The sequence below is a fragment of the Passer montanus genome, unplaced genomic scaffold (genome assembly GCF_014805655.1).
Source record: "Passer montanus isolate IOZ18808 unplaced genomic scaffold, ASM1480565v1 scaffold25, whole genome shotgun sequence".
In the NCBI taxonomy this organism is placed as follows: Eukaryota; Metazoa; Chordata; class Aves; order Passeriformes; family Passeridae; genus Passer; species Passer montanus.
The window spans coordinates 11,089,544-11,105,186 of record NW_024367149.1 but is presented as its reverse complement, the minus strand read 5'-3'; the positions used below and the strand labels follow the sequence as shown (position 1 = coordinate 11,105,186).

The window sequence follows — 15,643 nt, the reverse complement described above, 5'->3', positions numbered from 1 at the left end:
AATATATATAAAAATGTATATCTAATGTAGAATAAATGTAATAATTTATATAAAATAGTACTGCATATAAGATAATAATATATTGAAATTATATATGTGTAATTTATATACATGATAATGTATATTAAAAGAATAATGTATATTAAAAGAATAATGTATATTAAAAGAATAATGTATATTAAAAGAATAATGTATATTAAAAGAATAATGTATATTAAAAGAATAATGTATATTAAAAGAATACTGTTGAAGAGGTCCCTGCCACACCAGAGCTGCCACCAGGCCACCCCAGCTGTGCAGAGTGAGGCCAAGTGCCACGGGCAGGGAAGTGGCCTCCAGCACCCCCGTGGCACTGGGAAGCCAGGAGACAGGGAATGGCAAACAGGGAATGGCAGAAATGGCAGGAAACAAGGAAAGTAGAGGCCAGGAAATGTGGAGAGACACGGGAAGGCAGCACAAGCCCAGCCCTGCTGCTCCTGGCCCTGCACTGGAGTTTGATGCAGGAGCTGCACAGGAAGCCCCTGTGCTTCCCACGGAGCCACAGTTTGGGATCCAAGCCCTGGACAAGAAGGGACAGATTTTGTAGCAGAGCTGCAGGAAGATGTGATCAATAAAAACAGGGAAGAGCCCGGAACGAGCCTGACCTACACAGTGTGCACGTGCACTGTACCTCAAGAACATTCCCAAGAATCCCAAATGGACGCCTTCCTTCACTAAATACCTGAATCACTACTGTCCCTTTCCCTGCTTGTTTTTCCTCCTCCCCATCCTGACTTTGCAGGCTCTGTGAAGGCACCACATGACACACACCCCAAGCAGGTCTGGGTTTCCAACGAGCCTCCCCAGAGCAGCTCTGCATTCATTTCATCCCCAGCCCACAGCTGCTGCACCTTTGCTCCTCCAGGAGCAATCCACCATTCCCAGCACTGAACACCGTGCTGATGGATGCTGGCTTTCATTTATTTTTGGAGGCTGAGATTCTATTCTTGGAAAGGTAGGAAAAAGCAGCATTTCAAAGTCTGAGGTTGCAATTACCAGAATATACTTTTATAAAAAATGTATTTCTAGACTTTCAGCCAACCACTTGCTGAATAAATACATAAATAATGAAGGGGGAGGCAAAATTCTATTTACGTGACATCACAGTGAATTGATATTTTAAAATTCATGAGATTGAGTTTCACACCAAATAAAAATAAACAACTGGTCATTTCTATTTCTATTAAACAAGTTATCTCCTATCATGGCTATGTTGGGGTTGCTTTAATTTTGGCTTTGCAGCCAGTAGTTTTAATGGAAACACACCATCACCAGAATGTCAGTATTTAAAATTTCAGAAACCAAACACAACTTTTGGAATAAAATTCTGTGTTCCCAGTGGTGAGCTCAGCACAGCAGAGGTTCCTCTCTGCCAAGAGCAGCTGCATCATCAGTGAACTGAATTTAACAACTTCAAGACCATCAAGAACATCCATCAAAGCAGCTACTGAAATGATCTAGGGATTGTAAAATAGCAGCAGAATTCAAAAGGAAGAGCCAGGATAGGATCATTTATAATTATAGCTTCATTTCAGTCAAAAATAAGAAATTAAAGAGAAGATTTCTTGTTTTCCCTAATTGCACTAATGAGAAGCTTGGCTACTTAGTGCCATCAGGTTTGGGTTTGCACCTCCACCTTGGTGAAGCTCATCTGAAGCTAAAAAACTCTCAGAACTTCACATTTCCACCCTCCTCCTGCAGTGCACGTGAATATTATCTTTCTTCCATTTTTTAAATCAAAACCTCCTTCAAGGAAGACACAAGAGACTGTGCACCCAGAAATAAGATATTCTAATTTTAATCACCCAGATGAAAGGCAGAAATTTGCAGTTGAAAGCCAGCTGCCTGACCACAGCTGCCTCCTGTGACAAACAAGCATCCTCAGTGCTCATTCCTGCCTGCTCCAGAAAGTGCAGTTTCCCTGTAAAATGCTGCGTGCAGCTGAACTCCACCAAAACAGACCAAGGGAATAAATCCCACAGCACACCTGGCAGTCCTGGACAGCCACCGGCAAAAGGAATCAAAGAGAATTCTGAAATTCATATTCCAGACAATTCCTTGGGCAAACAATGTGCCCAAGGAAGTCGAACTACCTGCAGCTGTAGCTTATTTAAATGAAATATCCTTTCATTGTTAAAACTGCTAAGTGTATTAACCTCAAATTAAAAGCATGTCTGTTTTTCTCCTTCTGTCCTTCCATGCCACACATAAACCTCGTCTCCAAAATGCTGCTTTGGTCCCTCTGGAATACACCTGTCCGTGAGGGCTTGACCAGATTGTTGCCAACTGGAAATAGAGACTAGAGAAAAAAAAAGGCCTTTTTTCTTCCAGTAACAAAATATGAATTGCAATTTAGAATCCGCGGAGTGGAAGTGGCTTTTCCTCCTCATTTCACACTCCCTGCAATGATGGGAGATCCTTTTCTTTCTTATTCTCCCATTAGTCTTTATCAAAAGCCAGAAATCCCACATGACTTCAACACTGGAGAAAAGAGGAAAAACAATCTGTTAATTCACTGACCACGAACAAGGCAATAAAAATCTCCTGGATGTGACCTCCTCCTGTACCCACCTCCCACCAGCAGCTGCCCCTGGGCTGCTTTGCAATGGACAGGCAGCCACTGAAAGCAAAACTTACTTTTTGGAAAATTTCCTTCTGCTCCCACAATTCCATAGCCACGCCAAGGAGTCCATTGTGGGCTATTCCCAAAAAGCTCTCCTGGCTTCCAGCACATCCAACCCCTCAGCAGCCCAAAACGCCTCACGTCACTCATTTTTCTCTTCCAGCACAAGACCATAATCCCAGTTCCCAGGCTTTGGGAAGCGTCAGGAGCTGAGGCATCACCCCGTGCTGGAGCAATCCCACCTGGCACAGCTCCAGGAATGGTCCCTGGGCAGGAGCAGCTCTGCTGGCACCCACAGCTCTCCTCAGCTGCAGCACTGCCTGGCCAGTTCCCAGTTTCTCATCCGTGTCACGAGCAGGGAAGGACAAGGAATCACCACGGGCAGGGGGGAGCACAGAGCTGATCCCTGTGCTCACACAGCTCCTGGGGAAAGTGCTCTGCTGTGGATAAACCCCAGACCTCGTGCTAACTCCCCACCCTTCCAGTGCCCAGTGCTGCTGTGACACTCCTGCCCCACACGGTTTGGGGCTCCTCTCTTTTCCAACAAATAAAAGCTCTCCTGGCTCTGCCTGTGCCCTCCCCAAGGGCTGGAAGTCCTTTCCAGCCCTGGCTCAGAGGCTGCTCCAGGCAAAGAGGCTCCCAGTGCAGCTATTGCTGGGAGCCTGTCCCCTCTCCCCAGCCCACCACCACAAACACCTCCCAGCTTTTGTCTGATCCGAGTCCCGAGGCGAAACGCAGCCCAAAAGGAAATGTTTCCAATTCTTCCTTTGCTGAAAGGGAGAGAAGCAGGCTCTGAGCAGGGTCATGGAGCACCTCAGCCCTCTGCTGTGGTACCACCACATCACCTCTGCCCAGCTGAACTCATCTCCACCTGCGCTTTGGTGTGAAATCCCCCAAAACCAGCACAAAAACAACCCTACCCGGGTGAACAAACCAGAAATCCTGCTTAAGGCGTTCCAGCTCCCAGGAACTTTTATGGCAACTTCCAGATGTGTCTATTTTGAAGGTTTTTTTTTTTTCCCCTGGCCTCATTCCCACCTGTGACAAGCCAAAGTAGAGCCAGAAATTCCTCCAGCATCGCAGGGATATGTGCAAAAGAAGGTCAAAACCGGACAGGGAGCGCTGGCTAGACAGTTCTGCAGACATGCTGAATGGAAAATTGCAGTTTTTTATCCAAAAGGTGGAAGGGGCTTCAAAGCAAACAGTCCAAGTTGTGCAAATCTGCGAGCTCAGAGGCCAACAGCTCCACGAAAAGCTGGTTTTATCAGCTGCTGCTGGCTGGGAAGCTGCTAAAGGGAGATGTAATAGTTTGCTTTTACTAATTATTGTAATTGTGCAAATATACTTTTGCAAAATCTCCTGGGAGACTCTCCATGGAGGCAGTTGATAAAGTGACTCCATTAACACTTTTCCTGGGATTGGAAATGAGTGTTCCTGATTTGTGGCACCAGGATTGTTTCAAAAGTCAGCTCAGCTTTTCACTGCTAAAGCAGACACATAATTTCATCCAGATTTCTGCACAGGGTAAGAACACACAGAGCACAAGACTCAAGCAATAACTTGGCTTGTGTTTTATATCAGAAAAGGAAAATTTCCACAACAGACATTGCATAAGCAGTAGTGTTTTTACACTGTTTTTCATGGAAAAGAGAACACAAGGATATTCTTTCAGATTTTATCAAAACTGCATGGTATTCAGCAACAACAAGCTACAGGAAAATGATTATTGAGGAATGCAGGCTCTCTATATTTTTATACTTTATTCTGCATTAGAGCTATTAATCAAAATCTCAGCAAAATTTCTGACATACACAACAAAGATTGATGCATCAGATAAGTCTCTAAAGTTGCAATTATTAAGTTATATTATTCATTTACTGAAAAAAAAATAGAAAGGAAAAAAATTTACTATTTTCCTATTCAGCTGCATCAAAATAAATCATTCCTGGGCCATTATCCAACCCTTATCCAGGAAGCGTTGCCATTTCCAGGTTCACAGAGACCCAGGCTCAGGTAGCCCCAAACCCCACTTGCATCTGTGGAGTGCCCCAACAATGGAAATAAACAAAACTTGGGGCATTTCCTTAGAGCTGGGCAGTTCCATACACGAGGGCACTGAACTGACAAGGCTCCAAGCATTTCTTGGCCAATTCCTCCCCAGAAATCGACAAACAAAAAAAATCTGTTTTTTCTCAATTCTCCCTTTTAAAACACAGATATAAAAGAAAAACTGGGAAACACACACACAAGAAAACTTCCTATTTTTTTTTCCAATTCAAACACATCTTGCCTCTCTGAAAGAAGAGAATTTCTCGATGCTTTTTACAACAAAAATTAGGGATTTTTCTGCCCAGTGCCTGGCCAGGCTATGACAGCAGAGCAGCTTCTCAGGCACTCCAAAAAAAAAAAATAAATAAAAATAAAGTGCATTTCCCTGCGTGCCTTCCTGGTGTTATCAGCCCTGGCGCAGCCGAGATCCCCAATCCCTTCCCAGGATATTTGAATTCCTGCTGGCTGCGCGGGGTCCTCGGGCACAGCCCATTATCTGCCAGCCCACCTTGCTGCTCCCCATCCCAACTTTTATCTGGCCGGCCCAGCCGCATTCCCGCTGTTTGAAGTGGAATGTCAGCCTCGGCTGATGCCACAGCACTGAGGATGCCCCGACCCTTTGAAGAGACTCAAAGCTTAATTAAAAATTCAGATTTGGTCTGCCCTTCCAGCAGGACCTCTCGCTGTCTTTTGGAAATGTTTCATGGTAGGAAAATAAAGGAATATGTGTGGAAAAGGATAAAAAATTTGGGCTGTCAGAGAGCCTCGGATAAAGCTGCTGTAGCTGGATTCAAGCTAAGGCATAATCATGGAAAACAGATGAGGTTTTGCTCCACTGCTTTCTGCTCTGTAATTATTACTACAGCACACACTACTGCCAAATAATATTAAAATAACCCAAAAAGGTACAGTCAAACACTTAACAGCCTTCCTTACTTATGGGGGTTTTTTGTATTTCAGCTTCAAAGATGAAAATAATAGGGAAAATAAATAAATAAGCAATTTTTTGTGCTGAGGGTGCACAAGGTGCAGGTTTCAGAGCTGGAGGATGTGGGGTTTTACACCACTTGCTGTGCAAGTACCTCACAGTCAGCACAGATTTATTTATACAGAGCCATCAAGAGAAGCAGAGAAACGTGTGAAAACCCTGATTTCAGAGATGGAGGACCACCGTTCTGCCATTTAAACTGGTCTGCAGGACAGCTCAAAATGGGATTTATCTCTTCTAAGTAGTAAATCCATTAGCATAACCCAATTAGAAAAAATAAATAATGCTGTGTTCTGTCAGCGCTCATTTTCAAAAGGATTGAAAAAATGGAGAGTTCTGGTGACTCCAACTCTCTGCCATTACCCAAAAATTTTCAAAGAATGTGGATTTTTCAGCCCATATAAACCCTTGGACATGTCTGTGTCTCCGTGTTGTGCTTGCCTGAGCACAATCTGTTCTTCTTGAAAAACATATGGCCAGACAAGCTATTAGGGAGATAAATAAATAAATAATGTGCTTGCCAATCAGCCAGGAGAAGCCTGTACGAAGCTGTTATTTTACACATCACTGCATCACCTGATGTATTAACATATTATTGTTTGCACAGTATTAATATTAAGAATAAACAGGGAAAAAGTGACCAGCAAACTGTTTTTTCCTCAGATTCAAAATGCATTTTTTTAATTCCAGCCCCCAAATCAGTAGCAGACAATGAGAAAGGGCTGTGCTTCCTTCTCAGAGCAGGAGCTAAGGATTAAGATGGCAGAGCTGCCTTCACAAGTACTCGAGGCCCTCTGGGCCTACAACTTTTGTTACTGTCTGGCTGGAAACATCAACATGCGTTTTGGGAGTTATAGAGGCATTTAATGCTTTTCATCTTCAAAGCATTTCTTATCCTTTCAACTCTGGCTGCAAGTATTATATCCCTGTTTTGGAGATGGAAACGTTACCTTGACCCACAATATCAAAAAATATTCCTCACCTCACCCAGAGCAGATTTAGAGGATTAAACCTCACCAAAACCAAACCAACCACTCGCAAAAGTTCTGATTTACTCTTTTCCTCCCAACTAAAGAATTTCAGTTGTTTCAACCAACAACCTCCCCTGTAATTTCAGCCAGGCCAGAGAAGCTGGGATCAGATGAGCCAGGTAACAGCGGTGGTGAAACTCCACCCACAGACCAGGTCACGCCACAACCACCAATTTAGCTATAATTTTAGTAAAAGAAGGCTCTTAACTTTTAATTAGTGCTGAGTGTCAGCTCTGCCCAGGAGAATATATTACAGGACTGTCACACAAGCAGTCATTGACCGAGCTGCAAGCCATGCCAGGGGATATTGGGGGTTTGCTGAGGAACGGCAAGAACACGGAGCTGGGAGTGCACACCGCCTCCCAAGGATGCAGCCTGCTGCCAGGAGCATTCCCTGGAATGACAGGGATGCTGCCAACGTGCTCTGGCTGCCAAAAAACAAAGGAACAGTTACAGGTGACTGTGGTACAGCACAACCCTCCGTCCCACAGGAGGAAAAGGGAGGGAAGAGGTTGTGGTGAGGTTGTTTCTGCTTGATTTGGGAAATCACTCTGGGCAGAAACAAACAGATCACCTCTGCTGCTCAGGGCAAAAATTCCTGTAAAGATGTCAATGTACACACTACTCACGCCCCAGGATGTGGAAGGGAAGACACAGAATATTAAGACACAGCAACAACATTAGCTGGGGGTTTGGCAGAACTGTCAAACAGAGGGGGAACAATAATTAATCAGAGCAACAGAGGAAATCAGACAACTGATGAACTTTCAATATTTAACCACTCCTGGAGAAAGAACAGAGGCAGACACTGAGGAACTCACACACTGCAGAGCCCAGCACATGTTCTCACTAAGGGAATCCCTGGTACAGTGCAAACATGTATAATCTAATTGGAAATTTAAATAAGAAACTCTTAAGCTGCTGCTCAACACATCCAGCAAATGATGCAACTCACGAGTTGTCACCTACACTACATGATCCTCAGCTGCTCTAGGCAGTACCATTCAAGGAATGGATTCATAAATTAAACCAGAGCACTTGCACAAGGAAACAAAGCACTCCCAAAGGTAACAGTGAGACACTGCCCTCATGCAAGTCTCTGGAAATAGAAGGCAGTGGTGTGAGTGCCAAAATCAATTGTCACACTGGTGTGCCACCAGGAGCCTCTCCCATCCTCAGTCTGCCTGGAGCTTCAGCCTCTCTTCCAGCTGTACCTTACTCCTCTCAACAATGCAAAATGATGTGATTTTACAAGAAACACTGAGTCCTCACTGCTGCAGGAGCAGTGCCATGAAGCACAGGTAGAAGGAGAAGGTACCACAGGAAGGAGACACCATGCAGAGAAGGAGCTGGGTCACAGCACCGCCAGCACTCCCGCAGAAATCTGATTTATTTCATATCCCACGCTCATTACTCCCTGCCCCTTCTCACAGGCATTTAAGGCTCACAAATCCCATCCTTCTCCTCTTACCTCTTCCCTTGCTCCTCTGGTGTCCGCTCTGGAGACTCCAGCTCATCTGCCTTCCTGCACTTACGGAGGCTCTGTGCACACTTTCCTCCTTTCCCAGACTCAAAACACACCCAGCCAACCTCTCACCTTGGCTCCACTGAAGCACTTCCACCTGCTCCCGCACTCATTGGATGCTCCCTCCCCACCTCCAGCTCAGACCGACCCTTCCTGCAGAGCCCTCTGGTGACACCACCTCCTGCCTCTCAGCAGGATGTGCAGATGTGGGAGCCACAGCTGGCAAGGGCCAGAGCGTGGGGAGAGCACGCGAGGGAAGCATTAAATCCTGCCACTTCCTCCCCTCTGCTTCATGAAGCGAAATAAAACTGGATATCAGCCCTTCCTCCCACCACCACAGCTTCCCCTCTCCAGTCCTGATTTGGGGCCTGTCACCCCCTAAACCGGGACAGCACCCTTGGATTTGTACCCACTTAAAGCACAGAAGTGTTCTCACTCTCCTTCCAAAAGCCCACACCTTTCTTTTGTCTTTTCTGCAGACACAACCTGTTTGCATCATCCCAAGCATCCCCACCGTGGCACCAGGTGCTCACCACCACTCCCCAAGAGCCCTGAACGGCAGAAAAAATGGGGAATTCTGTGCCAGCTACACCCAGCCCTGCCTGAGCAGGCTTTGGAGATTTCAGCCCTAAAACCGAGTGAGAAGCACGGGCTGCAGTGACACATGTCATAACATTTTTTTATTCTACAGTAGGAGGTCAGCAAAAAAAGCTTCTAAAATCAGGGGAGGTTTGTTCCCACCGGTTTTTAATCTTAAACAGCTGTAACAATGTTCCAGGGGGGAGCAAAGGACAGGCTGGGCATTAGCGAGATGAGAGTTGAGACAGTCAAAATATGAAGCATATAAAAATAGAGCTGCGCATGAAAAGGGTTTCAGTTTAACTACCAGTTCCACCACATTAAATTACTTCGGGGCCTTAAATATCCAACTAATAGTAAACAGAATTTTAACATTATTTGCATCTCCGTGCACTGGCATCCAGACTGTTCCCGAGCTCGGATCATCGGTACAATTCTTGGAAAGAAAACCTGGCTCATCCTATGGGTCATTCTTGTAACAATGTATATTTTTGTGAGCTGCTTTTCCAAATACAACACACGTTGAGATGATAGTATTTTATTTTTTTTTACGCCAGAAACGGATTTAGCAACGCAATTATATTGCCTTAATTTGCATTAACAGAGACTCCACCAAAGCAAAGGATTATGCTTATGTCTTTTGAGGGGAAATATACACATGCGTATGCACGGCAGAAGGGGGAAAAAAAGAGACTTCCTTGAATTCAGTACATCAATAATGTACCTTGTTAAGTGAAGTCATTTAAATCCGCGTCTTCTCAGCATCAAGGACAAGAGACAGCTCAGTGTTTGCCCGGACAAAACGAGCCCTAGGAGGCCGCGCAGCACAATGATGGTCCAGAGGTGAGAGAATGCAGCCAGTTTAGAGAAGATAAAAGGCCATTTGGGTAGAGACCCCCGCTGATCCTATGAAAGTGTCTCCTTTTCAATTTGGGAGGCTTTTAAAACTGCATTTGCTACTGACCATACCTTCCCCTGAAAGGCGCCTGGGATCCGATTTCACTTTTCCCCCCCTCCAGGGAGGGTCGGCAGCCGCCGGCTGTACCGCAGGTACCAGCGCTCCCCGCAAGCCCCCCGGCCCCTGGCCGAGCACCCCGCAAACAGCACACAGCCCCGGCACCGAGCACAGCCTTCCCCCGAAAGCAGCATCCGGACAAACTCCGGGGCCGGGAGCCATCGCTCCCCCGATCGCCCCGCGGCTCCTGCCCGCGGGATGCTCGGCCGGGACCGGCTCCTCCCCGAGCCCCCCGCCCGGAGCTGCCCCGGGCTCAGCCCCGAGCCCGGGCTCGGACCCCTCCGCGACTGCGGGGGGCGGTTTGGGCTACTCCTATTCTGTAAATCGCAAATAAAACAAGAAACTGACCGTGCCCCGCCGCTACGGCCCCGCTCGCCTTCGGGAGGGAGGCACGGCGGGGAAGCGGGGCCGGAGAGAGCCGGGGCTGAGGGACCGGGGAGAGCCGGGGCTGAGGGAGAGGGGAGAGCCGGGGCTGAGGGAGCGGGGAGAGCCGGGGCTGAGGGAAACAGGGCTGAGGGACCGGGGGAAGCCGGGGCTGAGGGGAGCCGAGGCTGAAGGGAACAGGGCTGAGGGAGCGGGGAGAGCCGGGGCTGAGGGGAGCGGGGCCGGAGGAAGCCGGCCAGCCCGCGCGGGGGGGAGGGAAAGTTTGCGAAGAAGAAAAGAACCGATGGAAGAAAGAAAGGAATGGAGAGAGAAAGGGCAAGGCAGGAATCGGGAAGAGCGTGTGGAGGAGGGAAGGGAAGGGAAGGAAGGAAGGAGGGAAAACCAGGCGAGGCGCGGGCCGGGCCGGGCCGTACCTGCATGGTGACGACCCTCAGCTCCTCGGTGGCGAGTTTCCTCATCTGGCTGGCCAGGACTTGCGCCTCGTCCAGGATGGAGAACTCCGCCTCGGCGGCGCCCAGCGCGCACAGCAGCGCCAGGCACAGGAGGCCGAGCGGCCCGCGGTGCCGCCGGGCAGGGTCCGAGCGGCCGGGAGCGCCTTCCCAAGAGCCGCCGCTCTGCCTCCTTTGATTCTTTAAAATATTTTTAAACTCTCTTAAAACTTTTTTTTTCCCCCTCCCCTTTTATTTTATTTAGTTTGCTTTATCAGTGTTCAGGGTCTGCTTTCGCAACCCCGAGCACCAAGGCATCCGTCCCCGGGCACGGCACCGCCCGGCGCGGCCTCGTGCGGAGCAGCGAGCCTCGGGGGAATGTTTGTAGTGCAACTGACACGGGCAATAAACAAATAAATGAATGGGAGGAACGGCGGCAAACACACAGCTGCGCTCCCTGGGAGAGCGACACGGATAAGGCGACAGCCGAGATACCCGCAGGAATATCTCCTTGGGGGCAGGAAATCAAGAATCGTTGAATGGTTTGGGTCGAAGGTCTTTAAATCCCACCCAGTGCCACCCCTGCCATGGCAGGGACACCTCTCACTGTCCCAGCCCCAATGTCCAGCCTGGCCTTGGGCACTGCCAGGGATCCAGAGCAGCCACAGCTGCTCTGGGCACCCTCCCAGTGAAGAATTTACTCCTGATTTCCAATCTAAACCTAATCCCCTTCAATTAAAAGACATTCCCCCCTTGTCCTCTCACTGTGCCCTTGTAAAAAGCTGTGTTGATGCCATGTGCACAAGCACACGACGAGCCCTGCATCCAGTGACCTGTAGGAGCATATCAAAGTCTAGAATCACAGAATAAGTAAATGGCAAAAGACATCCAAGACCATCAAATCCAGCACCACTAAGCCATGTCCCCAGGTGCCACCTCCACTCCTGACCATCAGGAACCAAGGTACAACATCAGGTTGTGTTGGAAAAACTCGAACAATTAATAAATTTTGGACCTGGAGGTCCTGCACAGCAATCAACAAGCCCAAGAGGCCAAACACCAGGCCCACACAAAACACACACCCTCCAGATTTACTCTTCAGTAATTAACACTTAATAATTGTGCAGGTGTAGATAATGTTTAAATAAATCTGGCCTGCAGAGACACAAAGGCTTCAATAACCCACATGCACAGGTACATTTTTAAGAGTCCTACCAGAGCCACTTGTGTCCTGTAGCAGTAAATTCCAGGAGTTAGCAATTCATCCAAGCATTCATACAACGTATTATTTACTATAATCATATCCTACTGCCTTGAAATGTGGTTTCGATTTGCTTTAATGGTTGATTTTTTTGACTTCTCCCAGGTGCTGGTGCCCACAGGAATTCCTCATCCCACGTTGTCAAGGATGGGAGCTGAGAGCTGAAAGTTGCTTCTCCCAGCAGCACCTGCTGGCACCTCTGAGGGACATCAGCAAAACTCTCTTTCATTTGATTTTAATAAATAAAATATAATTCTTCCTATGCAAAAGCTGCATCAGCTTATCCTTGCCTTTTGTTCATTTAGGTGATTTATGAGCTTAATATTATTTATATTTATACTTACATATATTTATATTTTTGTGTATTTTTAGTCAGGATTCCTGAGAATCCTGGTTTAGCCAAAGCAATCCAAACCCAAAGCATGCCTCTCAAAGCTGCCCTAATTGTTACCTTGTATTTCCATTGCTGAAGCAGTCTTTGCTACATGGAAGTCAAGGATATTTTCTTTCCATCATGCTGAAGCTTCTGCACCTCTGCTGCAAAATCTTCCCTGGGTCCAAGTGAGAGGCAGAACTCAGCCAAATTCATTCTTAGCAGTGGTCATTTTCATATTATATTTTACTTTATTTTATTAGATTCACCAGTGGAGGACACAAAGGTTTAGCCAAGTGGTTTTTCAATATCCTGGCTAAACCACATTTTAAAATTTTTTATTTTATTTCTAATACAGCTGCATGTTTGAAAGCTTCATATCTGAACTTTGTTACATAATTAATTATCAAATCAAGGTCACAGCCGGAGCTCAGTCAGTAGCCAGCTGCATTTGGAGCTCCAAGGATTTCCAAGTCATCCCATTCCTGCACCCCATCACAGGGTAAAGGCTACAAATAGAGTTTTTTGTGCTAAACTAACCCCAGGAAATGAATGAGGCAATTGTCCTTGGGCTTCCAAAGCCCCAGGATGCTGCTGGTGGCGAGGGAACTGCCTGAACAGGTTCCACATTTTCCTGCACAACCAAAACTCACTGACTGCAGAGCCCTGGAGGCAGAGCTGGGCTCCTCCTGGAGTTCCCATGTGCGTCCTTTCCTGCCTCCTCTGCCTCCCTGGAGCAGCAATCCACAGAGCAGGGAGTTGTTCCAGGATGTGGGAACCAGCCCCGACGCAGAATTCCAGGGATCCACCACTGGGGTGTTTCTAAACCAGCTGGGCTCGTGCTCACTCAGTGCCACATGACAAAATGCTGAGGGAAAGAGAGGAAAAAATCTCTCTCCAAAGTGCCAAGGGGGAAAGAGATAAAGAAAAAACCCCAAAATTGAGATTCCGTGGTCTTTGGATGTGAGTTAAAGCTGCCAATTCAGACATTCTCGTGTTTGTCACCTCCTCAAACCTCGTCTTTCAGGGCTGTGGATTAAATCTCTCTCGTCCTATTATAGAATCATGGAATTGTTAAGGTTGGAAAAACCTCTAAGTTCATCAAGCCCAGCTCCACGTTCACCATCCTCCAGTGCCACATCCACACATTTTTTGGACGCTTCCAGGCATGGTGACTCCACCACTGCCCCGGCCAAGCCTTATCCATGAGGAAATTTCTCCTGCTGCCTGATCTAACCTCCCCTGGTGCAACGTGAAGCTGTTTCCTCCCATCCTGTTATTTTGCTTTGGAATAAACCCTGGAGAAGAGGAGGATCCCCCTAGCTTGGCTTGTGGCATCCCAAAATTGCAGTGTGTGCTGCTGTGGGCTGGAGAGGGAAAGCACCCAAAGGACAAAGAGCTGAAGGCTCTGCTCTGCTAAAAGCATCAAAAACTCAGACTGCAAAATTGAGGCCAGCCTTGAAAAACATCCCTCTTTCTTTTCGAGAACATGGCAAGGGAGCTGGAGTGTCAGTGCTGGAGTGTTGGGAAGAGGAGGAACACGTGTCAGATATAAATCCCAGCCCCGTGGTGGGAGTGAACTCGCTCTGACAGCAGCACAGGCAGACGCCAAGCGGGTCAGTCGGGAAACAGAACAAGAGGGATGGCTCTGGAATAGCTGGAGCACGCAATGGCCCTGCAGAAAAACACTATTCCTGTAGGGAATGACTCAACGTGGCTTATTCATGGTGTAGCCCCTCTGCAGGGATCAGGATACTGCTGATGTGTCCTCGCCGGTTGCTCTGCGGATAAATATTTCATTTCTACTCTGAAATTTAACTGTAAATACAGATCCACGTGGAGGCAGAGGTCTCTTCTCTCCCCAGGTTGCTGTTCTTCCTTCACTCCCTGGCAGATCCCTGTACTCTCACAGCAAATTGGAAGCCCCACAAGTTGAAAAAATGTGGTCAGACCATTGGAAAATCCCCTTAAAATGGACACTTCTTTTATGATACTGACCTTCAGGCCTGCAAGCAACACAATATACACTCCAGAAGGTTATTAGCTAGTTATAAGATAGTTTGGAATAATGAAATAATTTGGAATAATAAGATAGTTTAGAAGCCTCACAGCTCCTGCCCAAGCCTCCTCCCAGTCCCCAGCCTGTCCCTAACTGGTCACGTGCAAACTGCACATCCAGAAACCCTCCCAGGGATGGAGCAATCCCAGCCCTCACCAAGAAAGGGACTGAGCAACTCTTTGTGGCTCTCTGACCTCCAAGCAAAGGCTAAATTTACTCCTTTGGTATAAATCCAGGATAAAAATAGAGAAAATGAAAGTTTGCATGGACTACTACTTCTCGCTTTGCTGCAATTCTTGCCCTGCATCGTTTCCCAGTTCACGTGCTTTATTTCATTTTCTGATCTGACCCCTTTTCAATTTGCCTTAATTTGATTGTGGCCATCAGCACACAGGCCAAGTCTGAGGGCTCCGTTTCCCCATGTCGATTTTCATGTTTAGTTTCCCATCCCTCTCATTATGCCTCTAAATATTTCCTCTGGAAGTTACAGTTTTGTGTTAGTTTTGGCTGCAGTTCCTGCTTCCCCAGTAAGTTTGATCTTTGCTCACTCCTGAGAGTTACAAGTTGCACACTGGATTAAGCCAAGGCTAGCAACTCTAATTTGTGGATTTAGGGTGGAATTCTTGGATTTAAGGTGGAATTTTTCAAGTAGCATTTGATTCATGCAATCTGGAAACTGCTCCTCTAAACCTTGTTTTCTTCTGTGCAGATGACAAACCATGTTACACATAGAAATAACAGTTCCTTGAACATATTTCATTAACTGGGAAGGCGCCTGTGTAACTGTTTTTAGGTCTGCACTCTTACAAGCACCCATTTGCACAAGAATCACGTGCTAGAGTCTGTAAGACTTGAAACTCTGATGCCTCAGGTTTGGGTTTTCTATTTCCAGACTCTGAGCTGCTTCAGTGTGTGGGGCTGGGCTTCACACGAGGGGATGGGGAGCTCTGCACAGAGCAGGGACACAAAACAATTCCTGCTCCAGCTGGGCACCAAGGACAAATGATCCCAATCCCAGGCCAGGAGCACAAAGCCCGTGGGCTGCAGAGAGAAAAACAAGCAGGGTGGGACTGCAGGGGCTGCAGTGGGGTTGGACACTGCACTGCAATGTGCACATGGAGCAGAGCTGAGCCCAGGGAGAGACCCCGGCAGCGCTCGTGCATTTTGGGGCCATTTGGGTTCATCCTGGGGGCAGCCCTGGCTGGGCTCTGCTGCTGCCCGAGGTGGATCCATGGAGGAGATCCTTTGGATCAATCTCTGCTTTGTTCTGGAACTTTCTCCAGTCTCTG

General features: G+C 47.3%; 1 protein-coding gene across 1 annotated transcript in view; it reads right to left on the bottom strand.

Annotated features, from left to right (window-relative positions):
• CACHD1 (cache domain containing 1) overlaps positions 1-10,813 on the bottom strand; it is an 86,133-nt gene extending 75,320 nt beyond the window's left edge. The window contains exon 1 of the mRNA XM_039711770.1: positions 10,647-10,813. Coding sequence (XP_039567704.1) covers positions 10,647-10,691 — 45 coding nt within the window. The 5' untranslated portion in view covers positions 10,692-10,813. The remainder of the gene's footprint in view (positions 1-10,646) is intronic.
• Between the last annotated feature and the right edge of the window lie 4,830 nt (positions 10,814-15,643).